The sequence below is a fragment of the Prionailurus bengalensis genome, chromosome E1, assembly GCF_016509475.1.
Source record: "Prionailurus bengalensis isolate Pbe53 chromosome E1, Fcat_Pben_1.1_paternal_pri, whole genome shotgun sequence".
NCBI lineage: Eukaryota > Metazoa > Chordata > Mammalia > Carnivora > Felidae > Prionailurus > Prionailurus bengalensis.
Genome location: NC_057347.1, coordinates 38,804,919 through 38,829,550, shown reverse-complemented (window position 1 = coordinate 38,829,550; position 24,632 = coordinate 38,804,919). Strand labels below are relative to the sequence as shown.

The window sequence follows — 24,632 nt, the reverse complement described above, 5'->3', positions numbered from 1 at the left end:
GATAGGATTAACAACTGTGAGAAGATGGAAGCAAAGAACTCTGAGAGCCCAGCCCATGGACTTCTAGAAGGGAATAGGGCAAGGCTACATAAGGCTGATCTGCCCCTCATACTTGCTTTCTGCCCACTGAAAGGCAGGCTGGTAGGGCAGAGAACCTGGGGGCTTTGTTGAGTTTGAGTTTCTTCTTGCTGAGCTTGTTACCAGGGCAACAGAGAGCAATGGGATCTAACTGCAGGACTGGGGAAGCAAGAGGCAGGGGTGAGGAGGAAACATCTTAACAGTCATCCCTCCTGCCAGTATCCTACCCCCAAGGATGCCTGGCATTCTTTGCATGACCCTCAGGAGATCAGGGCTATAGTTACCCATCACCCTGTGGGGAGGAGGAAAGCAAATGGACATGACTAAGAGGAATTAGGGGTAGGGGGAAAAAGAATCATGGTCCTCTGCCTCAAGCAGTAGCACCAAGGGATACAGGGGGAGTCCCAACTGTTTTAAGGTATACCATGATGTCCATGCCCCCAGTGCACAAGGATTTGTGGTCCAAGAACAGATGCCACTAGCTCCACATTAAATTCAATTGCTCCCCACACTGGGCATCACCTCTGTAGTAAACTTCACCCCACCCAGGATCTGGAAGAAAAGTCACTTCGAAGCTAGGAACTGGCCTGCACACATCAGGGGCTCAGTGAACTAGATAACCGGCAGCATTAGCCACAGCTGATGGTCTCAACAGTTCCGCTTTACCTTTACTAAGGTTAATAGAAGCCTCCCTCTTAGGCTGTGGTTCTTGATACTTCAGTGCCAGAGTGTCTTTACAAGAAGAAAGCTTAGCTACCTGTGCCTCCCCCTGGTACAGTTGTATTGACTTTGGGCACATTACCCTGGGAAGGGAAACTCACTTGCCAAACACTAACAAAGGTGAAAGGGTAACTACATGTTCACGTGGGTAAGTTGCATCTCACTAGTTTTTTCTGTCCCTGATGCTTCCAATCAAAGGGACTGAATAATATCCTGGATCCATGTGGCAATGTAGTTAGGATAAGATAGCCAATGGGGAATACAGATACAACTGTGGGTTCCCCACCTCTCAGGGCTTCCATTTCAGAAGTCTTGAGTTGCCTTGAGTTGTGACCGCAACTCTGGGGAGTCAGCAAGTTCTCTACTGTCCCTCCCAAATCAAGACTCATGCAAAACACTGGCAAAGGAGCCAAGTTTACAGTCTAAATTTTATTATCTCCAAGTCACAATGCTGATCACAAATGTGCACCCTTTAAAATAGTAACAAACAAACAAACAACAACACCACCACCACCACACATGGAGAAATTCTTGCAATGAAACAGTGGACCAACAGAGACAACTGTCACAGTGTCTTAAGGTCTGGGAATCTGGGCATGCTGCCCACAGGCTTGAGGAGACATCTTCAGGTTTAAGGCAAAGGGAACAGCCTACAAAAGGCACAACCACCAGCTACCCCTAGAAGAATCTCTCAGTTATTTCCTCCTTGGGGGTTACAGCTTGAGTGCCTCTCCCCACCCCCCACCCCACACCTGTGACTCAAGAGTGGTTAGGTCAGCTCTTGGAGAGAATAGAAACAGTGACATTACTTGGGGAAACACAGCCACCACCATCTCCCTCAGGTTCTGTAGGATAGGGACAGTGGCCAAATTACCCCTGGCAGATACAAGTGCTGCAGTAATAGGGATCTCTTCCACAGAGGCAGCAGGGGAGTGGTTCAGCGCCATGGATAGGGAAGAAAAGGAAGAGGAGCCCTTGCCCCGAAAATGACTGGCTTCCTTAGGCCTGAAGCCCAGATGTGGGATCTTCTGTTTGCAGGGACAGGAGCAGAACTTGGGGAAAATCAGGTAGTAACATCTAAAACACTTGTAGCAGGAAAGACATGGAGAAGAGCAACTGCGAAGTATAGGGCAGACCACTTGCTGGACAGTATCTGCCTCTAGAGAGATGCATTGGTCCACAGCAACTGGAAAGGGGGTGTGGTAGGAAGGATGGAAAGAAGAGAAGCAGAGGGACCTCTAACTCCACTTACCTCCAAGACTGAGCCCTGAGGACTGTGTGAATACAGACCCTTAAGGGGCAAAGGCTTACTCCACTCTCCCTTTCTCACAAGGGCATCTGGACTGCCATCTCTCCCCACTGTAGAGACTCTGCCCTCAAGTAGAGGACTGACACCTACACAGTACAGGGACTGATGGAGGCTCAGACTCCTGAAAATCGAAGTCAAGACGAAGGGCTCCTACCACACACTTTGAACTTTTCTCCACAATGAGACACTCTGTGGACGGCTCTGCTTCGAGGGTTAGAGGAAGTGAGAGAATCCAAATACAATAACAACGGCCAGACAAAAATGAAAGGCCACCTCTTTAAAGACTTGGTGGGGGAAAACTGGCTGGTAAAACTTCTAATTATCTGGGATGCAGGGAAAGACCAAAAAGGAACCCAGAGGAGCTAGCAAATCACAAATGACTTTGTCTTATTTAAAGGCAAAGAGAAAAAGAAACTAAAAGAATATTAATTTAAGAATAATAAGCCAGGCTTTACAAACGAACGTCTTAGGAAACAAAACATACAGGAAGGAGCTTCCCTGGGAGAAGACACTTGAACTTCCCAGGAAAAAGTGAAGAAGAGTAAAAGACATGGGCTTCTAGATGTAGACCCAGAAGCCTGAGCTGGCTGGACCTCTGCTCCTCTGAGCACAGCCAACTCAAGTAAAGAGTGGAGATGGGAGGAAGTCCACTTGTTTAGCCCCTTCTCCAACAGAGTTTGTCCTCAGAGAAAGGCAGGGGTCCTCCTCATTCAGCTGCTTGCTGGTAGGAGCCACCCTATATCTTTGAAGCCCTCCTGGTAGTAAACAGCCAGTTGTATTTCTCTTCTCTCCTGGGTTCTCACCTCTGCTGTTCTGACAGGGGTGGGGAAATGGGAAGAAACATCGTTAATGGACCTTCTGGGCATTTACAAGCTGTTTTCAAAAAGCCATGTTTCTAAATCATGTGTTTTATTATTATTTTTTAATGTTTATTTATTTTTAAGAGAGAGAGAGAAAGAAGGAGAAGGAGCACACACGAGTGAGAGAGAGAAAATTCCAAGCAGGCTCTGCAGTACAGCACAGAGATTCTCTCTCCACGTCTCTTTCTCAAATAAATAAACGTTAAAAAAAATAATAGTAAAGATAAAAAAAATAAAGTCCCTAACAAAGCAACAATAAAACCCCCATGATCTTTCTCCATGACTTTTAGAACTGGCTCTGCTGCAAACACCTCAAATTTAGATTTCCCCTTCCTTAAAAAAGAATGCCCTGCATTTTTCCCTTGCAGATTCCCAAATGAAATTCTGCCAAGTTAACAATGGTTTCTGCTTCAATCCTGCTCAATGCATTCGCAAAACAAAGCGGCTGGCAAATTTTGAGACTCCTTTAAGCCTCCCCACAAGATATCTCATGATTATAACTTAAAGCATTAATTAGGTGATTGTTAAGTAAATAAGCATGAGCATTAGTTTTAAGAATGTTATAAGAGTTGGGGCGCCTAGGTGGCTCAGTCGGTTGGACAGCAGACTTCGGCTCAGGTCCTGATCTCACGGTTTGTGGGTTTGGGCCCTGTGTTGGGGTCTGTGCTAACAGCTCAGAGCCTGGAGCCTGCTTCAGACTCTGTGTCTCCCTCTCTGTCCCTCCCCGGCTCATGCTCTGTCTCTGTCTCTCAAAAATAAACATTAAAAAAATAAATAAAAAAGATTTAAAATGTTGTAAGAGTCATAGTACATTGTACACTTACTTTTATAGGATGTTCGATTTAAAATATTTAAGAACTCATATTAACTGGAACCCCTGCTTACAACCTGAAAATAAAGTTAGAATTTGTTAACCAGTCGTTAAAAAAAAAAAAAAAAAAAAAAAAGGCCATGGAGACACACTCAGAAAAGGAGAGAAATTTTCTAGGGGAAAGGAAAGCCCACTGATGTGGGAAGCAGCTTACATACCTCAGGAGGTGGGGGCTTAATGGTGACTGGCTGGGGAGTCCTCCGGGGTGGGGAGGGCTTTGGCTGCACCTGCTGCTGGGCAGGGTTATAGTAGGTCACTCCTCCATATACCTGTGATGGGGCCTTGGGACCCCAATAAGTCAGAAGAAAAAGTTAGGCAAACTCACCCTAACTATGACGAACAGGAAACATTATTTGGGCAGGAAGCATTATTCGGGCACAAAAATAAAAGTACTGGGGAATTTTTAAATCTCTAAGCTGCCCCTTAAAGTGATCATTCATTTCTACCTTACTATCTCTTAATTATGTTCTGGTTCTTACTCCTCCAAAGTATTGCTCATCTTTCTCTAATTCTTACCATCAGCTGAAAAATGGAAGAGGCTAAGCTCAGTGGTGACACCTCACATACCAGATGGTGTCAACCTGTTGGGAGTTAAGCAGCACAAGAAGGGGTAGGGCTGGTAAGGATAATACAGCTTCTTTACTCAATTGAATAGCAGACACAGCCACCTAAGACATACCAAAACACTTCAATGAAATACCATTCAAGAAACAGAAGGCAATAAACAGACGATGGGCATTACATAAGCTGCATTTCCAGCTCCTGACCACCAAGAGGCATCCTGGTGTCACATGCAAATCAGTGGCATCGAAATGTTTTCTCAAATTCCTTAAGCATTCTTCCCATATCACCTCCTCGTCTGAATTAAAGGACGTGTAGAAAAATCTGCTCATTAGCCATCTCACCTGCGTATTAGGATATAGATGAGGAGGCGGTGGGGGAGGCAGTGCCCCTGGAGCATAAGGGTAGCTAGGATTACCAAAGTTCATGACGCCTGGAGCAGAAAAGTAAGTAGGAGCAAGCAACTGCTGAGGTGGTGGCTGTCCTGGAGACATGGACACTGGTGGGGGATAGAGGCCCGGATTGGGGAGAGGTGCCGGTGTCTGGTGGGGATGTAAACCTGGATAAGAAGAGGAAAACAAAAATTAAATAGAAGATAACACCATTTCCATGGGATGGCTTGGCTGCCCTGCTCAGCACAGAAAGACTCAGGATGAAGTCCTCAGGATGGACCCAAGAGGAGTTTGTTGCTCAAGCAGCCAGAGTGGCCAGCCTTGTAAGCAAGCAGCACAGAGCTCAGGAGGATGGAGCTTGTGAAGCCCCCAACACATATCCTCACGTACTGGAAGCATACAAGCAGAGGTGCAAAGCTTACCTGGGTGGGGAAGGTGCATTTCTGGCTGCACAATCATGCCCTGAGGAGGCAGTGGGGCAGGGCTGTCACCATGGGTATAGATTGGTCCCTGGAACTGCACTGTAAAATATCACATTGGGACTCTCATAAACCCTCACTCTTCGTATCATATGGATAAGTCTCCTTGTCCCCCAAACCCTTTAAAAGATGTTCTCAGTTTTCCATGTCAAGAAAACAGCAGCCAGACAATGTTTGATAACCACTGTGAGAAGTCAGAAGGGAAATTTTAGGAGTCAAGAGGCTGGTCTCTTAATTCACTTCATCCTGCCAAGAAAGGTGCCTAACAAGAATTTTTAAAAAAACAAACAAAAACCCCCAAAATAACTCACATGGATCATAGTAATGTCCTTCCATGATACTGATGTGCACAGGAGGGGCAGGGGGCTCCGGCACAGGTCTCTGCCGCTGAGATGAATAGCGTTTGGCTCGCCCACCCTGGACACCCTGAAATAACGAGGTCTGAGCAAAAAGACTCCCAGAGGGCTGACTCTCCTATCAAGTCCCACCCTCCTGTAGGTGCTGCAGAACACACCCTTGGTATATGGCACATATTTAAACAATACTGGCAAAATGAAGGGGTTCTGGTTGGCTCAGTTGGAAGAACATGCAACTCTTGACTTCAGGGTCATGAGTTCGAGCCCCACATGAGGTGTAGAGATTACTTAATAAAAAAAGCTTAAAAAAATATTTGCAAAATGAATTGTAAAGCCAATGAGAAACATCAAGATCTGAACCTAGACCCTCTATCCTTTCTGGAGAGCCAAATTAAAAGAAATATGGGTAAATCAATGGGAAAGCAGACTCCAAGGCCTTATCCTGGTTTAAACAGTGAACAACTGTTGCATGCAGCCCGCTCCCCCAACTACTCCCTTTTCCTTTCTGTACCATTTCTTCCATCCGGTTAAACTGAGGTGGAGGTCCTGCTCCCATGTGTATGTGATTGGGCATACCTGTAATATACCAAAAAAAAAGTCATGGCTGCAGAGCAGATAGATGTTGAGTAAGACTAAAGAGAAAATTACAGGTTGAAGAATACAACATGTGGAATTGTTTTATTCTTTTAAACTAACAAAATTCTTTTTTAATGTTTATTTATTTATTTTGAGAGGGAGAAGGGGAGAGACAGTGAGGAAGCACATGAGTTGGGGAAGGGCAGAGGAAGAGGGAATGAGAGAATCCCAAGCAGGTTCCACGGTGTCAGCAAAGAGACTGATGCTGGGCTGGATCTCATGAACCATGAGATCATGAGATTATGAGCTGAGCCAAAATCAAGAGTCAGAGGCTTGCCAACTAAGCCACCCAGGGACCCAACAAAATTCCTTTTAAACTATCTCTGCCTCCTGTCAATACCAGCATTTGGAAATCTGTCCTCACTGCCTGCAATCTTAATATAGCAATAAAGCCTTTGAACACACACACACACACACACACACACTTCAATGAGAAAGTGCAAGTTCAAATTTCTCCCACCAAATACTTCCCTTTACAGAATCCCTAAGAGGTTATAATTAGCACAGTACATTATCAAACGTATTGAAAAATCTCAGCCCTCAAGTTTCTGAACATAACTGGACATTCTGTGAATCTGCCCAATTATTCTAGGCCATAGAGGTCTAGGATGGACATTTGGGAAGATACTCCCCTCTGGCTGAAAATGACTCAGGACAAAAAAAGACATCTTCCAATGGTAATAAGGTATTAGTAGAAGGGTATACTTCTCCACCCAAAGATCAACTCCAGGTCCAGTTTATATTACATTGGTTTTTGGTATTCAAAAATGCACAGGGGTGCCTGGATGGCTCAGTAGGTTAAGTGTCCACTCTTGATTTTGGCTCAGGTCATGATCTCATAGTTCGTAGGTTCATGCCCCACTGTCAGCGTGGAGCCTGCTTGGGATTCTCTCTTCCTCTTTCTTCCCCTCCTCTGCTCCCTCTCACTCACATTCTTTCTCCAAATAAACAAACAAACAAAATCATGCACACCAGGGAAGGATGCTGAAACTCCCAGTCCAAATGAGGATTTCCAATCTTTAAGTTTAAATCAGATTTCAGAAACTAAGGAAAAGAGGGGTGCCTGGGTGACTCAGTTGGTTAAGCGGCCAACTTCGGCTCAGGTAATGATCTCACAGCTTGTGAGTTCGAGCCCCGCCTTGGGCTCTGTGCTGACAACAGCCCAGAGCCTGGAGCCTGCTTCAGATTCTGTGTCTCCCTCTCTCTCTCTCTCTCTGCCCCTCCCCCACCCACACTCTGTCTCTCAAAAATAAACAAACATTAAAAAAATTAAAAAAAAAAAAAAAAAAAAAAAAAAAGAAACTAAGGAAAAGATCTTTTGATCTACCTGGCTGGAGGGAAAGATGCATGGGCAAGAGGAGCCTGGTAGATAGGTCCTGGTTTCTAGAACTCTGCTATCCAACGTGATATCCAATAGCCACATGTGGTTATTTAAATTTCTATTAATTAAAATTGCAAGTTCATTTCCTCAGTCACTCTAGGCACATTACAATTGTTCAAAAAGTTCTTACACTATAGAAAACTCTATTGGGTAGCCTGGCTCTAGATTAAGGAAATTAGGCTTTCCTTTCAAAGAGATTAGAAAATTCTCATCCAGGGGTACCTGGGTGTCTCAGTCCATTGAGAGTCCAACTTTGCCTCAGGTCATGATCTCATGGTTTGTGGGTTTGACCACCACATTGGGCTCTGTGCTGACAGCTCAGAGCCTGGAGCCTGCTTCAGATTCTGTGTCTCTCCCCTTCTCTCTCTGCCCTCCCTCGCTTGTGCTCTCTCTCAAAAATAAATATTAAATGTCTCCCCCTCTCTCTGCCCCCCTCCCCCACTTGCACTGTCTCTCTCTCTCAAAAATAAACATTAAAAAAAATAATAAAAGCCCTCCATAAAAAAACATTAAATAAATAAATAAATAAATAAATAAATAAATAAATAAGAAAAAAAAGAAAATTCTCATCCAAATTCAAACAAGTATCTGCCTTCAAATATTTAACTATTAATTCATATAATAAGAACACTGTCACTCTCTTCCAACTTTTCCCACAGAGAATGGGTAAAAGATTGTGCATTCAGGAGGTCAATATTGATAACTGGTCAGGTAGGCAAAGTAGTGGGGTAGTCTTGGGTAACAGATAAAACTTCTCTGAGGTCTTGTATGAACATACCTATGAATAGATTTCTTTCAGTTAACAAAAACAAAGCTAGGAGCACCCGGGTAGAGTTGGTTAAGGGTCCAACTCTTGATTTCGGCTTAGGTCATGATTTCACAGTTTGTGAGTTTGAACCCTGTGATGGGCTCTGTGTTGAAAGCAGGGAGCCTGCTCTCAGAGCCTGCTTGGGATTCTCTCTTTCCCTCTCCCCCATTTGCACATGCATGCACTCTCTAAAGAAAAAAAAAAAAAAAAAGAAAGAAAATATATTTATCAGACACTATATCCCCAAGACACCTAATCCCATGTCCCCAAACTCAGTGATGCTCAGGGAAAAAAGTTAGTCACTAACCCTAAGGTACCTACCCCGAAGCTCACGTGGCTGTAGGAACGAAGGCTGCCCTGGACTCCAATTCTGTTCTGTTATATTTAGTTGTGCCACATCTTGCTCAAGTCCACTTGTAGTAGAATCCACTGGAGCCTCCCAGGCTCCAGTCTTAGCAGGTGGAGAAGGGGTAGTTTCTGGGACTGGAGGCGCTGGGTTCAGCCCTTCAGGTGGAGGGGGCACCTCCTCTGCAACCTTGACTGCATCTCCAGCTTTGATTCTCGTTCTTCTTGCCCGGGAATAGGATTTCTTCTCAATAGGCCTGTCAGGGGCTGGTGGTGCAGCATCAGGAGCAGCAGCTGGAATCTCTGAGGCTGCCTCTTCCTTCTCAGGACTGCCAAGCACTTGAGCATCAGCTTCTGGAGATGGATCCCTCACAGGAGTCTGCTCTAGGCGCCGTGACCGGTAACTGGCTTCATGTTTAACAGTCTCACCAGATCGGCCACCATGCTGCCCACCAGCATCCACAGGCCTAAAACCAGCACGACCTTCCTTGAAGCCCCCAGATCGAGAATAATTCCTGGGAGCAGACATCCGGCCAGTACCTGCAGCATTTCTGTTAATAAATGTCCTTGGTGGTAGGGTGCCCCCAGGACCCTGATGGCGATGGGACTTGTTTGGTCGCTCAACAATCCAGTTTGGATCTCTTTGCGGAGGACTCCCAAACCTGAATAAATGGAATGGCAAAAGTCTTAAGGAAAGAAATAACAAAAGAGATGAGATGACTAGAGATATAAACTGAAGGTCAGGGAGACTTCACCCATTCCTCACCGACTGAATGACAGGCTGAAATGGCATTTAGAAAAGCAAAGGTCTCTCTAAAATATAAACTGCAAAATTTTCTCACCTGGGTTTCCGGATTCTTCGGGGTTTGATGTCATCAGGATTGTGAGCTGAGCGGATGTCATAGCCATAAAGAGCAATGAGCTCCTGTCGAGACTTTGGAGCCTGTTCATCTTCCCGGAACTTATCATGCTCCCAGCGACCCTCATCCTTCCATAGCTTTCGCTGTCTCCCCTTGGGTCTGGATAAAACCAGGAAAAAGTGTCTTAGGCTGGTAGATTCCATTATATAAAGATGTTCACGAAAAAATAGGGTTGGGCAGAGAAACAGTAGGAACTTCACTGGTCTTCCCATTTTCCCAGACAGATTATACAAAACCAAGAGTGAATCACAGAGCCTACTGAGCTCAAATGTAATAAGGGACAAAAATGAGGAAAGACTTCACTTCAAACTACTCAGCACCTTGGAAATAAATATCTCTTGCTTATAAGGCAGCCTATGCAAGTATTTCATATCCCAGAGTCTTGAGCCTCAAATTAAGGAAGGCAGTGGAAGTGTGGGTCTGGATCCCAGCTCCTCCACCAAAAGTTACCAAATATCCTAAGCCTCACTTTCCTCAAAAGATAATCATAAAACTTAAAGTACTGTGAGCAATAAATTAGCAAAGTGCTGGGCATACAGTAAGCACTAAATACATACTAATAGCAGCAACAAATGGTTGTACCTGACTTCCTCCTCCTGAGTTTGCCCTCGAAGATCATGCTCAAAGAAGAGCCCTTTCCGGGGTATGTATGCTGGGTTCTTCCGATCCTCATCATCATCCAAATGCTTAGGGCCTTTTTTACCCACTTTGTTCTCCACAGGCTCTGTGCTCTCCTAGAGGACAGACAAAGGGCTCCTTATTCTCTCCAAGGTTAAGAGTCCTTATTCTGGCCCCCAAAATGGAGGCCTGTGGTGGACACTGACCTGTCCATCCCCACTCTGCCTCTCTCCAGTTACAGTGCCTTTGGTGTCAGGCTTTTCTTCTCCCTTCTCTTCTTTTGCTGAACAATTAGCAGCATCATTGGCTTCTGATTTCAGCTCCACTTTGGAGTTTTCCTCTTCACTGTATTCCCCTTCTTCACCCTGAAAAAAGTTCCCATCAGTTGGAAATGGTGCATTTTTACTTTCCATTCTTTTTTTTTTTTTTTTAAAGTTTATTGAGAGAGAAAGAGAGCATGTACATGAGCAGGGGAAGGGCAGAGAGAGGGGGAAAGAGAGAATCCCAAGCAGGTTCCATAATGTCAGTACAGAGCCTGACACAGGGCTCCAACCCACAAACCATGAGATCACGACCTAAGTCAAAACAAAGAGTTGGACCCGTAACTGACTGAGCCACCCAGGTGCCCCTTATTTTCCATTCTTTAGGATAGAAACATTTTCTAATGAACTTTTACTACCATGTAAGAATTAAAAGCAAACATATCAAAACTCTTACTAAAATTTCTAGAGGATGGGGGGCGCGCGCGCGCGCACACACACACACACACACACACACACACACAAAACACGATAAAAAATATACATACGTATACTTATACAGATCCGTGTAAGTTTTCCAGGAAGATATGCAAGGAAATGTTAACCATGGTAGCCTCTGGGGAAGGAGCCCAGGAGATATGAAAGAGAGGCTTTAAACTGCCTAGCATACAGGGGCACCTGGGTGGCTCAGTTGGTTAAGCGGACAACTTCAGCTCAGGTCATAATCTTATGGTTCATGAGTTCAAGCCCCACATCGGGCTGGCTGCTGTCAGTGTAGAGCCCGTTTCAGATCCTCTGTCCCCTTCTCTCTCTGCCCCTTCCCTGCTCACAGTGTCTCTCTCTCTCTCAAATATAAATAAACATTAAAAAAAATAAAAATAAAAACTGCCTACCATACAAAAGGAGCTTAATCTTTGTTGATGATTTCTCTCCCTCTTCATGGATTATTTCTTAAACATGCAGTGCCTAAAAACTACACTCTAACTCAAGCTGTGAATTGTCTCATCTCAGAATAGCTTAGAGCAGAGATCCCCAACCTTTTAGATTATGTGGACCTCTTGTTAAACTCCAAAATTTTCATGGATCTCCATTAGACAATAGCTCATATAACACCCAGTGACTGAAAAAAACATATTAACAAACAATTTCTATACATTCAATAATACTTCAAAAAAATCTACATTGTATTAACTTGTATATTCAAAACCAGTAATACATAAAGGTGGGAGATGTACATTTAGTCTATAAATATGAACTGAGCTAGTGAATTTGCAAACTCTGTAATAACCCTATGATTTTTCAAGGCATTTATTTACCCTCAAATTGGGAAATAATGGCATACATTTTTTATGTCTGTGATACGAATACTCAACTTTCTGCAGCATGAGATCACCTTAACCAACAACTCAGCCCAGAATTATGTAATTATAAAATTTTGGCTTAAAAAACTTGTTCTTTTTAAGATTTTATTTTTAAGTAATCTCTACACCCAACGTGGGGCTTGAACTAACGACCCCGAGATCAAGAGTCGCATGCTCTACCAACTGAGCCAACCAGGCACCCGTGACTTAGAAAGCTAGAGAACTTGTATGACCACTGCATTTTAGAAATGAAAACAAAGCTCAAGTGCTTTCTTGCCTCTCCACATCTCCTTTCCTCTCCTGCCACATCAAGATTGGATAATCCTGCTTGTGACAGAGAAACTGCTGAGTCTGTCCATACAGAAGAGGGTCCTTAGACCATCTACTAAATAGGGGCCACCAGAAAGGGTTAGGTAATAAAGGTGTGGCTAGTTCTAGGGAGAGAAAAGGAGCAATTAAAGCTTATGCTGAGGGAACTGGCTTTAGAATACTTTCATTTCAAATTCCTCTCAGGATTTGGGCCTCCAGAGGCCAATCTATAGGCTGGAGGGTAGGTTTAGAGACCTGAAAACAAAGAAATGGGTTCAAAGGAAGGTGGGCTAGTCCTCACTGCTGGGTTAACAGGTCAGGGTGCCAATACCCCACTGCCACCTGGTAGATAGGTGCACACTAATCTTATTCTCCTACTGGGTCTGACGCTTGATCTATACTAGACTTGCTCATAACTCCAAACTCATGCTAACATCAGGAATGTGATCAAAGAGTTCTACTGTGAGATTCCTGATAAAGCAAAGAAGCTCTAAGTTTCTACCCTTTCTTCAAATAGAGTGGCGTCTGCCCAACCGGCCCAAATGAGCCAACTAATCCTCTTCCCTACTCAGCATCTGGGTATTTCAGCCTCTAAGTGTTTTGGGTCAGATTCCTGAAAGGTGATACTGTTATGAAACCCACAATTAGAGGAAGACCACACCCACACTATAAGGATTAAGCCTCTACTCATAGCTTTTTTTTTTTTTTTTTTAATGTATTTATTATGAGAGAGAGCAAGTGGTGGGGTAGAGGCAGAGAGAGAATCCCAAGCGGGCTCCGCACTGTTAGTGCAGAGCCCAATGTGGAGCTTGAAATCACAAACCATGGGATCATGACCTAAGCCGAAATCAAGAGTCAGATGCTTAACTGACTGAACCACCCAAACGCCCCTACCCACAGCTTTCTAATAACCAAGTGCCTTTGATTCTTCCCATTTCCCCTCATTCACAAGAAGTTTCCCCTCCTCTTAAGATGGGGATGGGTGGGTGGTAATCATTCACTTCTTTCCCTAATCTTATGTTCCCTTCAAGTTCTAAAGCAGAAATTTCAAGAATCTTATTCAATATGTATATGTGACCTTCATTCATTGGTCCCCACCAAACAAACACACAGACACACACACTGATTTCAAACATCTTAAAATAGTATCAGCATGATTATGAGAATTTTGTTTTATGCTCTGCCTCCTCTAGTCCATGGTGGAATGTCAAATGAGGGAATTCTTTTTTTTTTTTTTAAATTTTTTTTTTCAACGTTTTTATTTATTTTTGGGACAGAGAGAGACAGAGCATGAACGGGGGAGGGGCAGAGAGAGAGGGAGACACAGAATCGGAAACAGGCTCCAGGCTCTGAGCCATCAGCCCAGAGCCCGACGCGGGGCTCGAACTCACGGACCGCGAGATCGTGACCTGGCTGAAGTCGGACGCTTAACCGACTGCGCCACCCAGGCGCGGGAATTCTTTTATTCCAAATGAGAAACTAATTTTGTTTCCAGGGCAGGACAGAAAGATACAAACAGTAGTGCTGAGAAGACTCCAAATTAGTCTGGTCTAACTGTAGACAAAAAGGTGCTACCCCAGAATCACACTGCTTTGGCTAAGGACTGACACCAAAATCCTTTTCCAGAGACAAAACTCCTCTTCAATGAATACTCTCCCCAACTCTCAAGTCTAGCTCTCCCTTGAAGCCCCTGGTAGCTTTCTCACACAGAAGTTTTAGCTTATTCTTGCATTCCCTATGTATTTCAAAGTATAAGACAAGAGTTAGTGTCTTCCTGGTTCTCAATGTCTCTTCTAGATCTAAGTTATCCAGCATCATTTTAAATTCCTACTCCCCTGAGGCTCCTATCACCTAGCTATATACCTCTATGCCTTCCTTGAGCCAACCCTGCCACAGACTTGGAAGACTAGCAAGATGCTCACTCTTTACCTCTGCTACAGGCCATCTGTTTCCATGCCCACACTCCAGACAAGTCTTATCTGGAACTGCTATACATTTCTTTTTTAAGCAGGCTCCACACCCAATGTGGGGCTTGAACTCACGACCCACGACCCTGAGATCAAGAGTTGCCTACTCTGCCGACTGAGCCAGACAGGCACCCCTGCTATACATTTTATTTTTATGCCATACATTTTTAAAAAAGTAAACCTGCTCCTCTTTAAAACTCTTCAATACTCCTTTGATCAAAACTACCACATGCAGGGGCACCTGAGAGGCTCAGTTAGTTGGTTGAGTGAGTGACTTCGGCTCAGGTCATGATCTCGTGGTTCCTGAGTTCCAGCCCCACATCAGGCTCTGTGCTGACAACTCAGAGCCTGGAGCCTGCTTCGGATTCTGTGTCTCCCTCTCTCTCTGCTCCTCCCTGATTCGCGCTCTCTCATAAATAAATAAACATTAAAAAATAAAAATAAAAAACAGCCACATGCAAAAAAAAAAAGTTAGACCCCCACCTCACCCCATATACAAAAATTAACTCAAATGAATCAAAGTCCTAAATTTAAGAGCTAAAACTATAGAACTCTTAGAAGAAAACAGGAGTTAATCTTCATGACTTTGGTTTTGGCATGGATTCAGCCTTCTTAGATATGACATCAAAAGCACAAACAAAAAGGAAAAAACAGATATATTAGACTTCATCAAAATTGAAACCTTACACCATTAAGAAAATAGAAAGAAAACCCACAGAATGCAGAAAAAAGATTTGCAAATCATGTATCTGATAAGGAACTTGTATCTAGAATATATTTTTACAACTCAATAAAAAGACAACCCAACTGAAAAATAGGACAGTCCTGGGTGGCTCAGTCGCATCCAACTTCAGCTGAGTCATGATCTCACAGTTCATGGGCTCAGGTCCTGCATCGGACTCTCTGCTGTCAGCACAGAGCCTGCTTCAGATCCTCTTGTCCTCTTCTCTCTCTGCCTGTCCCCTGCTTGCATTCTCTCAAAAATAAATAAACATTAAAAAAAAAAGGGGGGGGGTGGCCCAGGGTGGCTCAGTTGGTTAAGTGTCCAACTTCGGCCTAGATCATGATCTCGCAGTTCATGAGTTCGAGCCCCGCGTCAGGCTCTGTGCTGACCACTTGGAATCTGGAGCCTGCTTCAGATTCTGTGTCTCCCTCTCTCTCTGCCCCTCCCCAGCTCATGCTCACACTCTGTCTCTGTCAAAAATAAATAAAATTAAAAATAAAAAAATAATAATAAAAAAACAAGTTTAAAAATTGTCTGGGATTTTCCCAGGATTCTGGGAAAATGGCAGCCGCAGTTTTTGATCTCTTCTAACCTCCACATGAAATGAGGGCTTCTAGACAGCAAAATCAAAGCCCTTTAAAGGCTTTGGACGTTTACAACAAAACTAGGTTACAAGGTATTCCCCAGACCTCAAAATACAAGCACACAGAAATAAAGCACGAACAGCCATTAAGACCTGCACCAGACTGTGTCCGTACTCAAGAAAGCAGAGTAGAAAATGGAACTGAGAACAGGAGAACCCTGAACTAATCAACAGGTATTTATTTAACAGAAAGCTAAACTGAAAACAACAGTTGAAAGTAGGAGGAGTTTTACTGTCTCCAATAGTGTTTGAATGTGAGGGTCCTGCAGTAAGAAGCTCTGAAAGGGCTCGAGGTGTCTAAAATCTCTGAAATCTTGCAACCAACCCAGCTGCCAGGGCTGCCTTCTAGGATAGGGTCCCACACCAAAGAGAAACTTGAGAGGACAATCCAATTGAGCAGGAGAGGAGCAGAAGGAATGAAGAGAAGCTACAAAACAAATTAGGAAAGGGAACAAGAGCAGGAAATCACAGAAAGCAATCCACTATTTTTTTTTTTTTAACAGTACAGGAAAACAACAGAAAGAGCTTTATGAAGTCAGAAAAAGCTACTCTGAGCCATATGTCCTTCTAACAGATCAGGAAAACTAATATCACATAAAATACAAACCGGTAACAAAAACACAGAGGTCAAATCCTATATAAACTTATCATGAGAAAGAAAAAATAAGAGCATTCTACAAAGAAAGCATGACAGAAGACAGACATACCATATAAAAAGTGTAACTTCATTTCAAAAAAGCTAAAAAGGCATTAAGAAAATTAGGTAAGGTATGAAAGAACATCAATCAGAGTTAGAAAAACTCAAAAACGAAACGAAAGAACTCAGGAAAGTACTAGAAATTAAAAAAAAATCATTTCAAATACAAAGCCTAAAACTAGAAGAAACACAAGAGTGAATAAACATAGTAATAACACCTTAAGTGAAAATAAAAGTGATAAGGAACAAAGTATTTTTATTTATTTATTTAAAAAAAAAATTTTTTTTTTAACGTTTATTTATTTTTGGGACAGAGAGAGACAGAGCATGAACGGGGGAGGGGCAGAGAGAGAGAGAGACACAGAATCGGAAACAGGCTCCAGGCTCTGAGCCATCAGCCCAGAGCCTGACAAGGGGCTCGAACTCACGGACCGCGAGATCGTGACCTGGCTGAAGTCGGATGCTTAACCGTCTGCACCACCCAGGCGCCCCTAAATTTTTTTTTTTTTAATATTTATTTATTTTTGGGACAGAGAGAGACAGAGCATGAACGGGGGAGGGGCAGAGAGAGAGGGAGACACAGAATCGGAAGCAGGCTCCAAGCTCCGAGCCATCAGCCCAGAGCCCGACACGGGGCTCGAACTCACGAACCACGAGATCGTGACCTGAGGTGAAGTCGGACGCCTAACCGACTGAGCCACCCAGGCGTCCCAGGAACAAAGTATTTTTAAAAATCAAGAAGTAAAAGAAAAAAGGATTAGAAAGAAAGGGTCAAATACTGAAGACACACATAAAATACTTAGGGGGCACCTGGCTGGCTCTGTTGGTTAAGTGTCCAAATTTGGCTCAGGTCATGATCTCAGGGTTTGTGAGTTGGAGCCCTGCATCCAACTCTCTGCCATCAGCACAGAGCCTACTTGGGATCCTCTGTCCCTCACTCTCTCTATGCCTCTCCCACTTGTGCACATACACTTTCTCTCTCTCAAAAATAAATACACATTAAAAATAAATAAAACAAAATACTTGGGATAGGAGTTCCATGACATATTGCAGAGTACATCTCATACCTGTGAACACCAACCCAGAGCAACCACCACCAGACAAATTCTAATATAATTACTGGACCTTAAAAAATATATACTGGGAATACCTACACAAAAAAAGCAAGTGACCTATAAGGGAAAGAAAATAAGTAATGATCAGTTTTGTTCAAGATAAAATCTTTGGTTCATGTTGTCTTTCCACGGATCTGGAAATAATTTGCAGGAAATACAAACGACAGAAAAGGCATGTTGGGTTGTACCACGAGTGAACAATCATCAATACCTTTTCAACAGATAAACTGTAAGGAAAAGAAAGGGATGAAAAACTAACCTGTAGACTAAGAGACCGATCAAATTTGGGGCACCTGGGTGGCTCAGTCGGTTAAGCGTCCAACTCTTGATTTCAGCTCTGGTCATGATCTCATAGTTCATGAGATTGAGCCCCACAACAGGCTCCATGCTGATAGTGCATCAATGGAGCCTGCTTGGGATTCTCTCTCTCCCATTCTCTCTCTCTCTCTCTCTCTGCCCCCCCCCCCCCACTTGCGCACATGCTCTCTCAAGATAAACTTAAAAAAAAAAATCAGGGGCGCCTGGGTGGCGCAGTCGGTTGAGCGTCCGACTTCAGCCAGGTCACGATCTCGCGGTCCGGGAGTTCGAGCCCCGCGTCAGGCTCTGGGCTGATGGCTAGGAGCCTGGAGCCTGTTTCCGATTCTGTGTCTCCCTCTCTCTCTGCCCCTCCCCCGTTCATGCTCTGTCTCTCTCTGTCCCAAAAATAAATAAACGTTGAAAAAAAAAAAATCAAAATTATTATTTTTTTTGAGAGAGCGCAAGTTGAAGAGGGGCAGAGAGAGGGGGACAGAGGATCCAAAGCAGGCTTTGCACTGACAGCAGCAAGCCTGCTGTGGGGCTTGAATTTATGAACCTTGAGATCATATCTTTAGCCAAAGTCAGATACTTAACAGACTGAGCCACCCAGATACCTCAAGAGAGATCATACTTTAATAGGCAAGACTGAACTGTAGCGTATAGATATATAATTAGTAATCAAGAAGAAATGCAAGCAACGGATTACTATGAAAGTCAGGATACCAGGCTTTTTTTCTGTAATATAATCTGCTGTCCATAGAAACTTTTTCTATGCTGTCCAATACAGCAGCCAGTACCCACAGCTAGCTACTGAGTACTTAAAATGTGGCCACCGCAACTGAAGAACTGAAGTTGATTTTAAGTTAAACTAATTTAAATTTAAATAGCCACATTTGGCTAGTGACTACTGTATTAGACAGAGCAGAACTAGACTTTCTTAACTTTCAGACAATATATATACTATATATTGCCATTTCAAAGTCCCACAAGTCGCTCAATTTCAAAACATCCAAAATTTAACCCACCATTCTTCTTCCCAAAATCTCCTCCTGTGTCCCATTCTTTTTTTCTTTAAAAAAATTTTTTTAACGTTTATTCATTTTTGAGAGACAGAGTTTGGGCGGGGGGTGGAGAGAGAGAGAGACAGACAGACAGACACAGAATCCGAAGCAGGCTCCAGGCTGAGCCGTCAGCACAGAGCCCTATGCAGTGCCTGAACCCACAAACTGTGAGACCATGACTTGAACCGAAGTCGGATGCTTAACAGACTGAGCCACCCAGGCGCCTCATTCTTTTTTTTTTTTTTTTAATGTTTTATTTATTTTTAAGAGGGAGAGAGAGAGAGAGAGACAGAGACAGAGACAGAGACAGAGAGACAGAGAGGCAGGCGGTGTGAGTGGAGAAGCAGAGGGAGACAGAATCCGAAGCAGGCTCCAGGCTCTGAACTGTCAGCACAGAGCCTGACGCGACGTGGGGCTTGAACTCATGAACCGCAAGATCACGATCTGAGCCGAAGTCGGATGCACAACTGACTGAGCCACCCATGTGCCCTTCTCGTAAAATGTTATTTTTGAGAGAGAGAGAGAGAGAGAGAGAGAGAGAGAGAGAGAGGAGAGAGAATGTGACTGGGGGAGGGGCAGAGAGAGACAGACACAGAATCCAAAGCAGGCTCCAGGCTCTCAACTGTCAGCACAGAGCTCGACGTGGGGCTGGAACCCATGAACCACGAGATCATGACCTGAGCCAAAGTCAGCTGCTTAGCCAACTGAGTCACCCAGGCACCCTTCCTGTGTCCCATTCTCTCTCTTATTCATCAACCTGGGCATCCCTTTGACTCCTTAATTCAGGCTCCACATTCAATCAATCAAGAAGTTCTGTTAGTACCACCTAACATGTCTCAAATCTGAGTCCCACTGCCATGTCTCTTCTGTAGGGTACCATCATCATGTTCCCTGGCTTGTCCTAACAACAACCGGCTCTCCCTGTCCCAATTCCCTCACCCACAATTCATCTTCTTTACTTAAGCCATCAGTAGCTTTCTTTCCTTGCTATTAGGGTAACACCCAAACTCATTTACATACAGAACGGTGAGATGCTATAAGTTCATAATCAACAAACCTCACTGAACACTGCATTCTGCGTAACAATCTTTCCAGGGTTTCCATTCTCTAGTGACTACTGCAAACATTCTTCACCCCAAAACCTCTCATCTCCCTTCTACTCTTTACACATTAACTTCATCACTGACTTCAGAGAAAATAAGTCATCTCATCAATCACCACATTCTATGAATTCCATTACCTAAATAGCTTTCAATTCTGTCCACTTTTTTCCTCCCAAGTTAATTTATTTTAAGAGATAGAGCTCAGGAGGGGTGGGGGGGGGGGGGGGGAGGGGGAGGGAGAGAGGGAGAACCCCAAGAACGCCCTGCAATGCCAGCACAGAGCCTGACACAGGGCTAGAACCAACAAACCCGCAAGATCATGACCTGAGCCAAAACCTAGAGTCAGACACTTAACTGACTGAGCCACCCAGGTGCCCCTTGATCCTGTCCAGTTCCATTTTCATTGCTATCACACAACTCCACTCCAGGCCACATATACTGCTTGCCTCAACTTGCACATTGCTTTAGCTTTTCTGCTTCCAATTTTGCTCCCCTCAGATCAACTAAAATTGCAGACAAAATAACGGTTATAAAATAATAATTCTTGGGATGCCTGGCTGGGTCAGACGGTAGTGTGTCCAACTCTTGATCTCAGGGTCATGAGTTCAAGCCCCATGCTGGGTATGGAGCCTACTTAAAAAAAAGATCTCAAATTTTACTGTGCAGAAACATCAACCTGGGATCTTATTAACATATAAATGTCTGAGTCTTCCCTCCCTCTGCAAGATTTTGCTCAGAACTGGCCAACTGGATTTTCTGAGGCAGGTGTCCCTTGGATCTGACAAACACTTCTTTAAAATTTAAGTCTAATTCAGGGGAGCCTGGCTAGCTTGGTCAGTGGAGCATGCAACAGCTGATCTTGGGGTTGTGGGTTTCAGCCCCACGCTGGGTGTAGAGATTACTTAAAATCTTAAAAATAATAATAAAATAAGGGCGCCTGGGTGGCTCAGTCGGTTAAGCATCCAACTTCGGCTCAGGTTATGATCTCACAGTTTGTGGGTTCGAGTCCCACATCAGGCTCTGCGCTGACAGCGTGGAGCCTGGAGACTGCTTCGGATTCTCTGTCTCCCTCTTTCTGTCCTCCTCTACTCATGCTGTCTTGCTCTCTCAAAAATAAACATTAAAATAACAATAATAATAATAATAATAATATAATAAAATTTAAGCCATCAGTATTCATCACATACTTGGTGAAAACCCTGTTACGCTTTCTCACTTCCTTACGCTATAATCCAAATACATTTTAATCTGGCCTACAAGATATTTTAAGACTTGGACTCAGACTCATCACTTAGCACCAGTCATGCTAAACTTTTCACATCCTCCAAATCGTCATGCAGTCCATTCCTTCTAGACCTTTTTCCCAGTGTTCTCTCTGCTTAGGATATTCTGCCTGGCTAACTCCCACTCACCCTTCAAATCTCTATTTTAACATCCCATCCTCTGTGTTTCCAAATACCCTAAACCCAGTTAGTTGCCCCCACCATGTGTTCCCAAAGCACCCTATGCTTCCGATATTATGACACTCACCAAACATTACTGTAATTACTTGTCTATTTTCTCCACAAGGGAAGAACCATGTCTGTCTTTTATTCCAGTGCTCAGCACAACTCCTGGCACATAGCAGGTACATGATGAAGAAAAGGAACAAGTAAATCCCTCGACGATCTTGCCCCTGTTCACTAATTTGCCTTTATTTCTGGTATCCGTCCCATAACTATTATGTTCCAGCCACATCAAACTATCAGTTTCCAAATAATTCAGTCTACTCTCCTGTGTCAGGACTTTCACAGCTGTTGTTCCCTCTGCCTAGAACATGGTTTGTCTAACTCCAACTTATTTTTTCCTGACTACCTAAAATGGATTCAGTACTCAGCCATTAATACCCTACTTAACCCTGTCCCCAGCAGTTGTCACCAAGTCCTAGGATTGCCTGCATGTTTATCCAACTTCCTTACTAAGTCATTCCTAAAGACAGAAATTGTGGTATAGTGTTCACTGTTGCATTTCCAGTGCTTAATGGAAATCTAATACACAGTAACAGTTCTACAAAATCTACACAATGAACCTTTGATCCACAATCCAATTCCTTCTGTTCATAATCCCATGATCAAAATCCAGAACTCAGGACTTTATTCAACAACCCCAGGAAACAAACAGCCATTCCCTGGTAGTTCATCTCTGGTAGTTCATCCAACCAAAATAAGATCACAAAAGCTTGGTTTATAGAAATTTTCTCCTGAATTTAAGAGGGAGAAAGCACCCTATAAACTGAGGGGTGTTTCTGATACAAACCACTCAGAATCCTGCCCTTTTAAGGTCTTCAGACACACTTGAAAAAAAATATCCAACTGCCTGGTTTCATTCTGTAGGTAGCATAAAAGGAACTGCCAAAGATCCTGTGAAGGACTTCAAGATGTTCTCATTCTCTAATTCAGAACCTTATTTTCCGCAGACAGAGTGAAAAACTGACACTAACAGTGTATCACATGAAACCTAAAGAGGCATGCACCAAATTTCCCTCACTCTAAACAAGACCTTTTATAACAGTTTTTGAAGAGCATAAATGAAGAATGCACAAGAACAGTAACAAGTGGGTCATGGTACTTTTGAACCACGAGTGTGTACATGTCTTTAAAATACATTAAAAACAAACAAACCATTTTCCAACCTAGATAACAGAGAAAAAAGAACCTGTTACACTCACTTCAGAGTCTTCTGCACTTTCATAATCCGAGAGAACAGCTGAAACAAAACAGAAATATGTAAGGAAAAAAAAAAGGCAACAGAAATGATTATAAATACATTTCCTGATTGCTTTTTGAGTCAAGCTAAGACTCTAACTCAATTCTGACATCAACCTATCAGGGAGATAAAATTACGGTCCCTATTTACAAATGGGAAACAGGCTCAAAGAGCGATTTGCCCAACATCATACTGCTAAAATGTATGCTCACAAGCCCTGTGCTACAAAGAGCCACGTTATGGCACTTTTCCCCCACATCCATAACAGTCTGACAGGATGTCAACTGCTAAAGATAGGTGATCTGAGTTTACCGGCAAAAAACTTGTCATAATGCTACTCACCATCGCCCTCCATGCCATCTTCACTCTCCTGAAGGAAAGGAGATGACATGGGTTAGTTCCGTGATTTCCAGAGGGTGGGGAGCTAAAGACTCAACACAAAATGGTTGAAAAGGGAGATGAGGAAAGGTACATCTTTAACAAATAGCAGCCGAGGGAGGTCCCATCTCTTCACTTCCAGCCCCAATTTCTGAATAAACATCCGCTTTTCATCTACAGAGGCTCTACCCTTCCCCTTGACACCCCAACACCTCCTCCTCCCTTGGGGCTCCGGATGCACACCGCACTGGGATAGCTCTCTTCTCTAACACGATATGCCCCAGCATCTACCATCAACTCCCAGCCTCGCATCACCACCTACACCCCGCCCCCCGGCCAGCCCCGCCCGCGCGCACTCACACATTCCGACTCCTCGGCGCTCTTCGCCCCCCCGCTCTCCACCCGCCGCAGATGAAGGGCCCCAGCTCGGCCTCCGCGCTGAGAAGGCAGAGAGCCGCTGCCACCGCCTCCAGCGCTACCGCTGCAGCTCCCGCCGCCCCGCGCCGGGGAGCCGCCGCTGTCTGAGCCCGATGCGCCAGACTCCTCGTCCTCCGTGTCCTGCGAAGCGCGCTGCCGCCGACGATCCGCCATCTTACGGAGAACGGCCGCCGCCGGCCAGCTCCTTACGTACCGCGCCCGTCGCAGGGGCTGCCGGGAGGCTTGAAAGCTAGTCCCAGCATGCTTCACGTGCGACACTGGCCGCCGCGCTTTTCGGGAGGAGGGGCTAGGGGCGGGCACCCTGCGGCACGTTTGCGGCGCGGGATTACGTAATCCGTGTCGTGCGGGGGGCGTGCCGCGACCCCTGTCTTGCCTGGGGTAGGCCCCCGCGAGGGTAGCGGTGTTCCTCGCCCAGCCATCTTGGGCCTTCCGAGTCGAAGGCGCTCACCTGTCACAGCTTCACTGCGGCATTGGAGCTGTTTCTGGCTTTTCTATTTCCGTTTCTCGTTTCTACCTACGTTTTGAAGCACATCGTTTTACTGCATTCGTTTGCTTAGTAAAATCACGAGTTAAGGTAAACCTCTAAAGTCGTTGTGGTGCGTCAAAATTTGCCACAGCAGCCCATTTGAAGCTAAAGAGCGAAGGAGAAACCAGTTGTCTGCAGTGAAGCTCAAGGACTTAGTGTTGCAGCACACCGTGTTTTCTCACTTCCTCTTCCTTCTTGTATCTCCCCCACCCCCATCCCAGCTATCACCTCTCCCAAAGTGCAGGCTGGTATGATGCTAGACTTAACCAAGATTTAGAACCGATTTTAAAAGATGAACCGCCGTTGGTTCAATTTCCTGACATGATTTCCTTCTTAAGGGTTACCAGACAGGTAGCTGAGGGGAATGCTTTGATTTTGGCCAGGCATTTGCCAGCAGTGAAAAAAAAAAAAAAGGTGTATTTTCTTTGGACCATAGTAAATACGTTCAAGATGTGTAAGGTATTAGTGTACCTACAGGAGTGCACATTAATAATATATATCAGAGAAAGGTCACTATGGCATAGTACAGGATTCTATCCCATGTAATATTTTTACAAGTTATATGGTTAAAGATTCTGTTTACCAAATTTATAGACAATACGAAACTAGAAGGCATTCTGAATGCCTTCACAGATTCAGGATCCAAAAAGATCTTAACAAGTGGCCAAATGTGA

At 44.2% G+C, this 24,632-nt stretch overlaps 1 protein-coding gene across 1 annotated transcript; it reads right to left on the bottom strand.

Annotated features, from left to right (window-relative positions):
* Positions 1 to 1,208: 1,208 nt before the first annotated feature.
* On the bottom strand, positions 1,209 to 23,707 carry CASC3 (CASC3 exon junction complex subunit). Its single transcript, XM_043584349.1, has 14 exons — positions 23,355 to 23,707; positions 22,959 to 22,986; positions 22,579 to 22,616; positions 10,541 to 10,699; positions 10,299 to 10,450; positions 9,639 to 9,815; positions 8,773 to 9,458; positions 6,138 to 6,202; positions 5,582 to 5,696; positions 5,214 to 5,312; positions 4,744 to 4,958; positions 3,997 to 4,119; positions 3,792 to 3,855; positions 1,209 to 2,920 (listed from the first exon to the last, which is right to left on the bottom strand). The coding sequence occupies exons 1-13, from the start codon at positions 23,583 to 23,585 to the stop codon at positions 3,832 to 3,834; spliced, it is 2,112 nt and encodes a 703-aa protein (XP_043440284.1). The 5' UTR covers positions 23,586 to 23,707; the 3' UTR covers positions 1,209 to 2,920; positions 3,792 to 3,831.
* Positions 23,708 to 24,632: the final 925 nt, after the last annotated feature.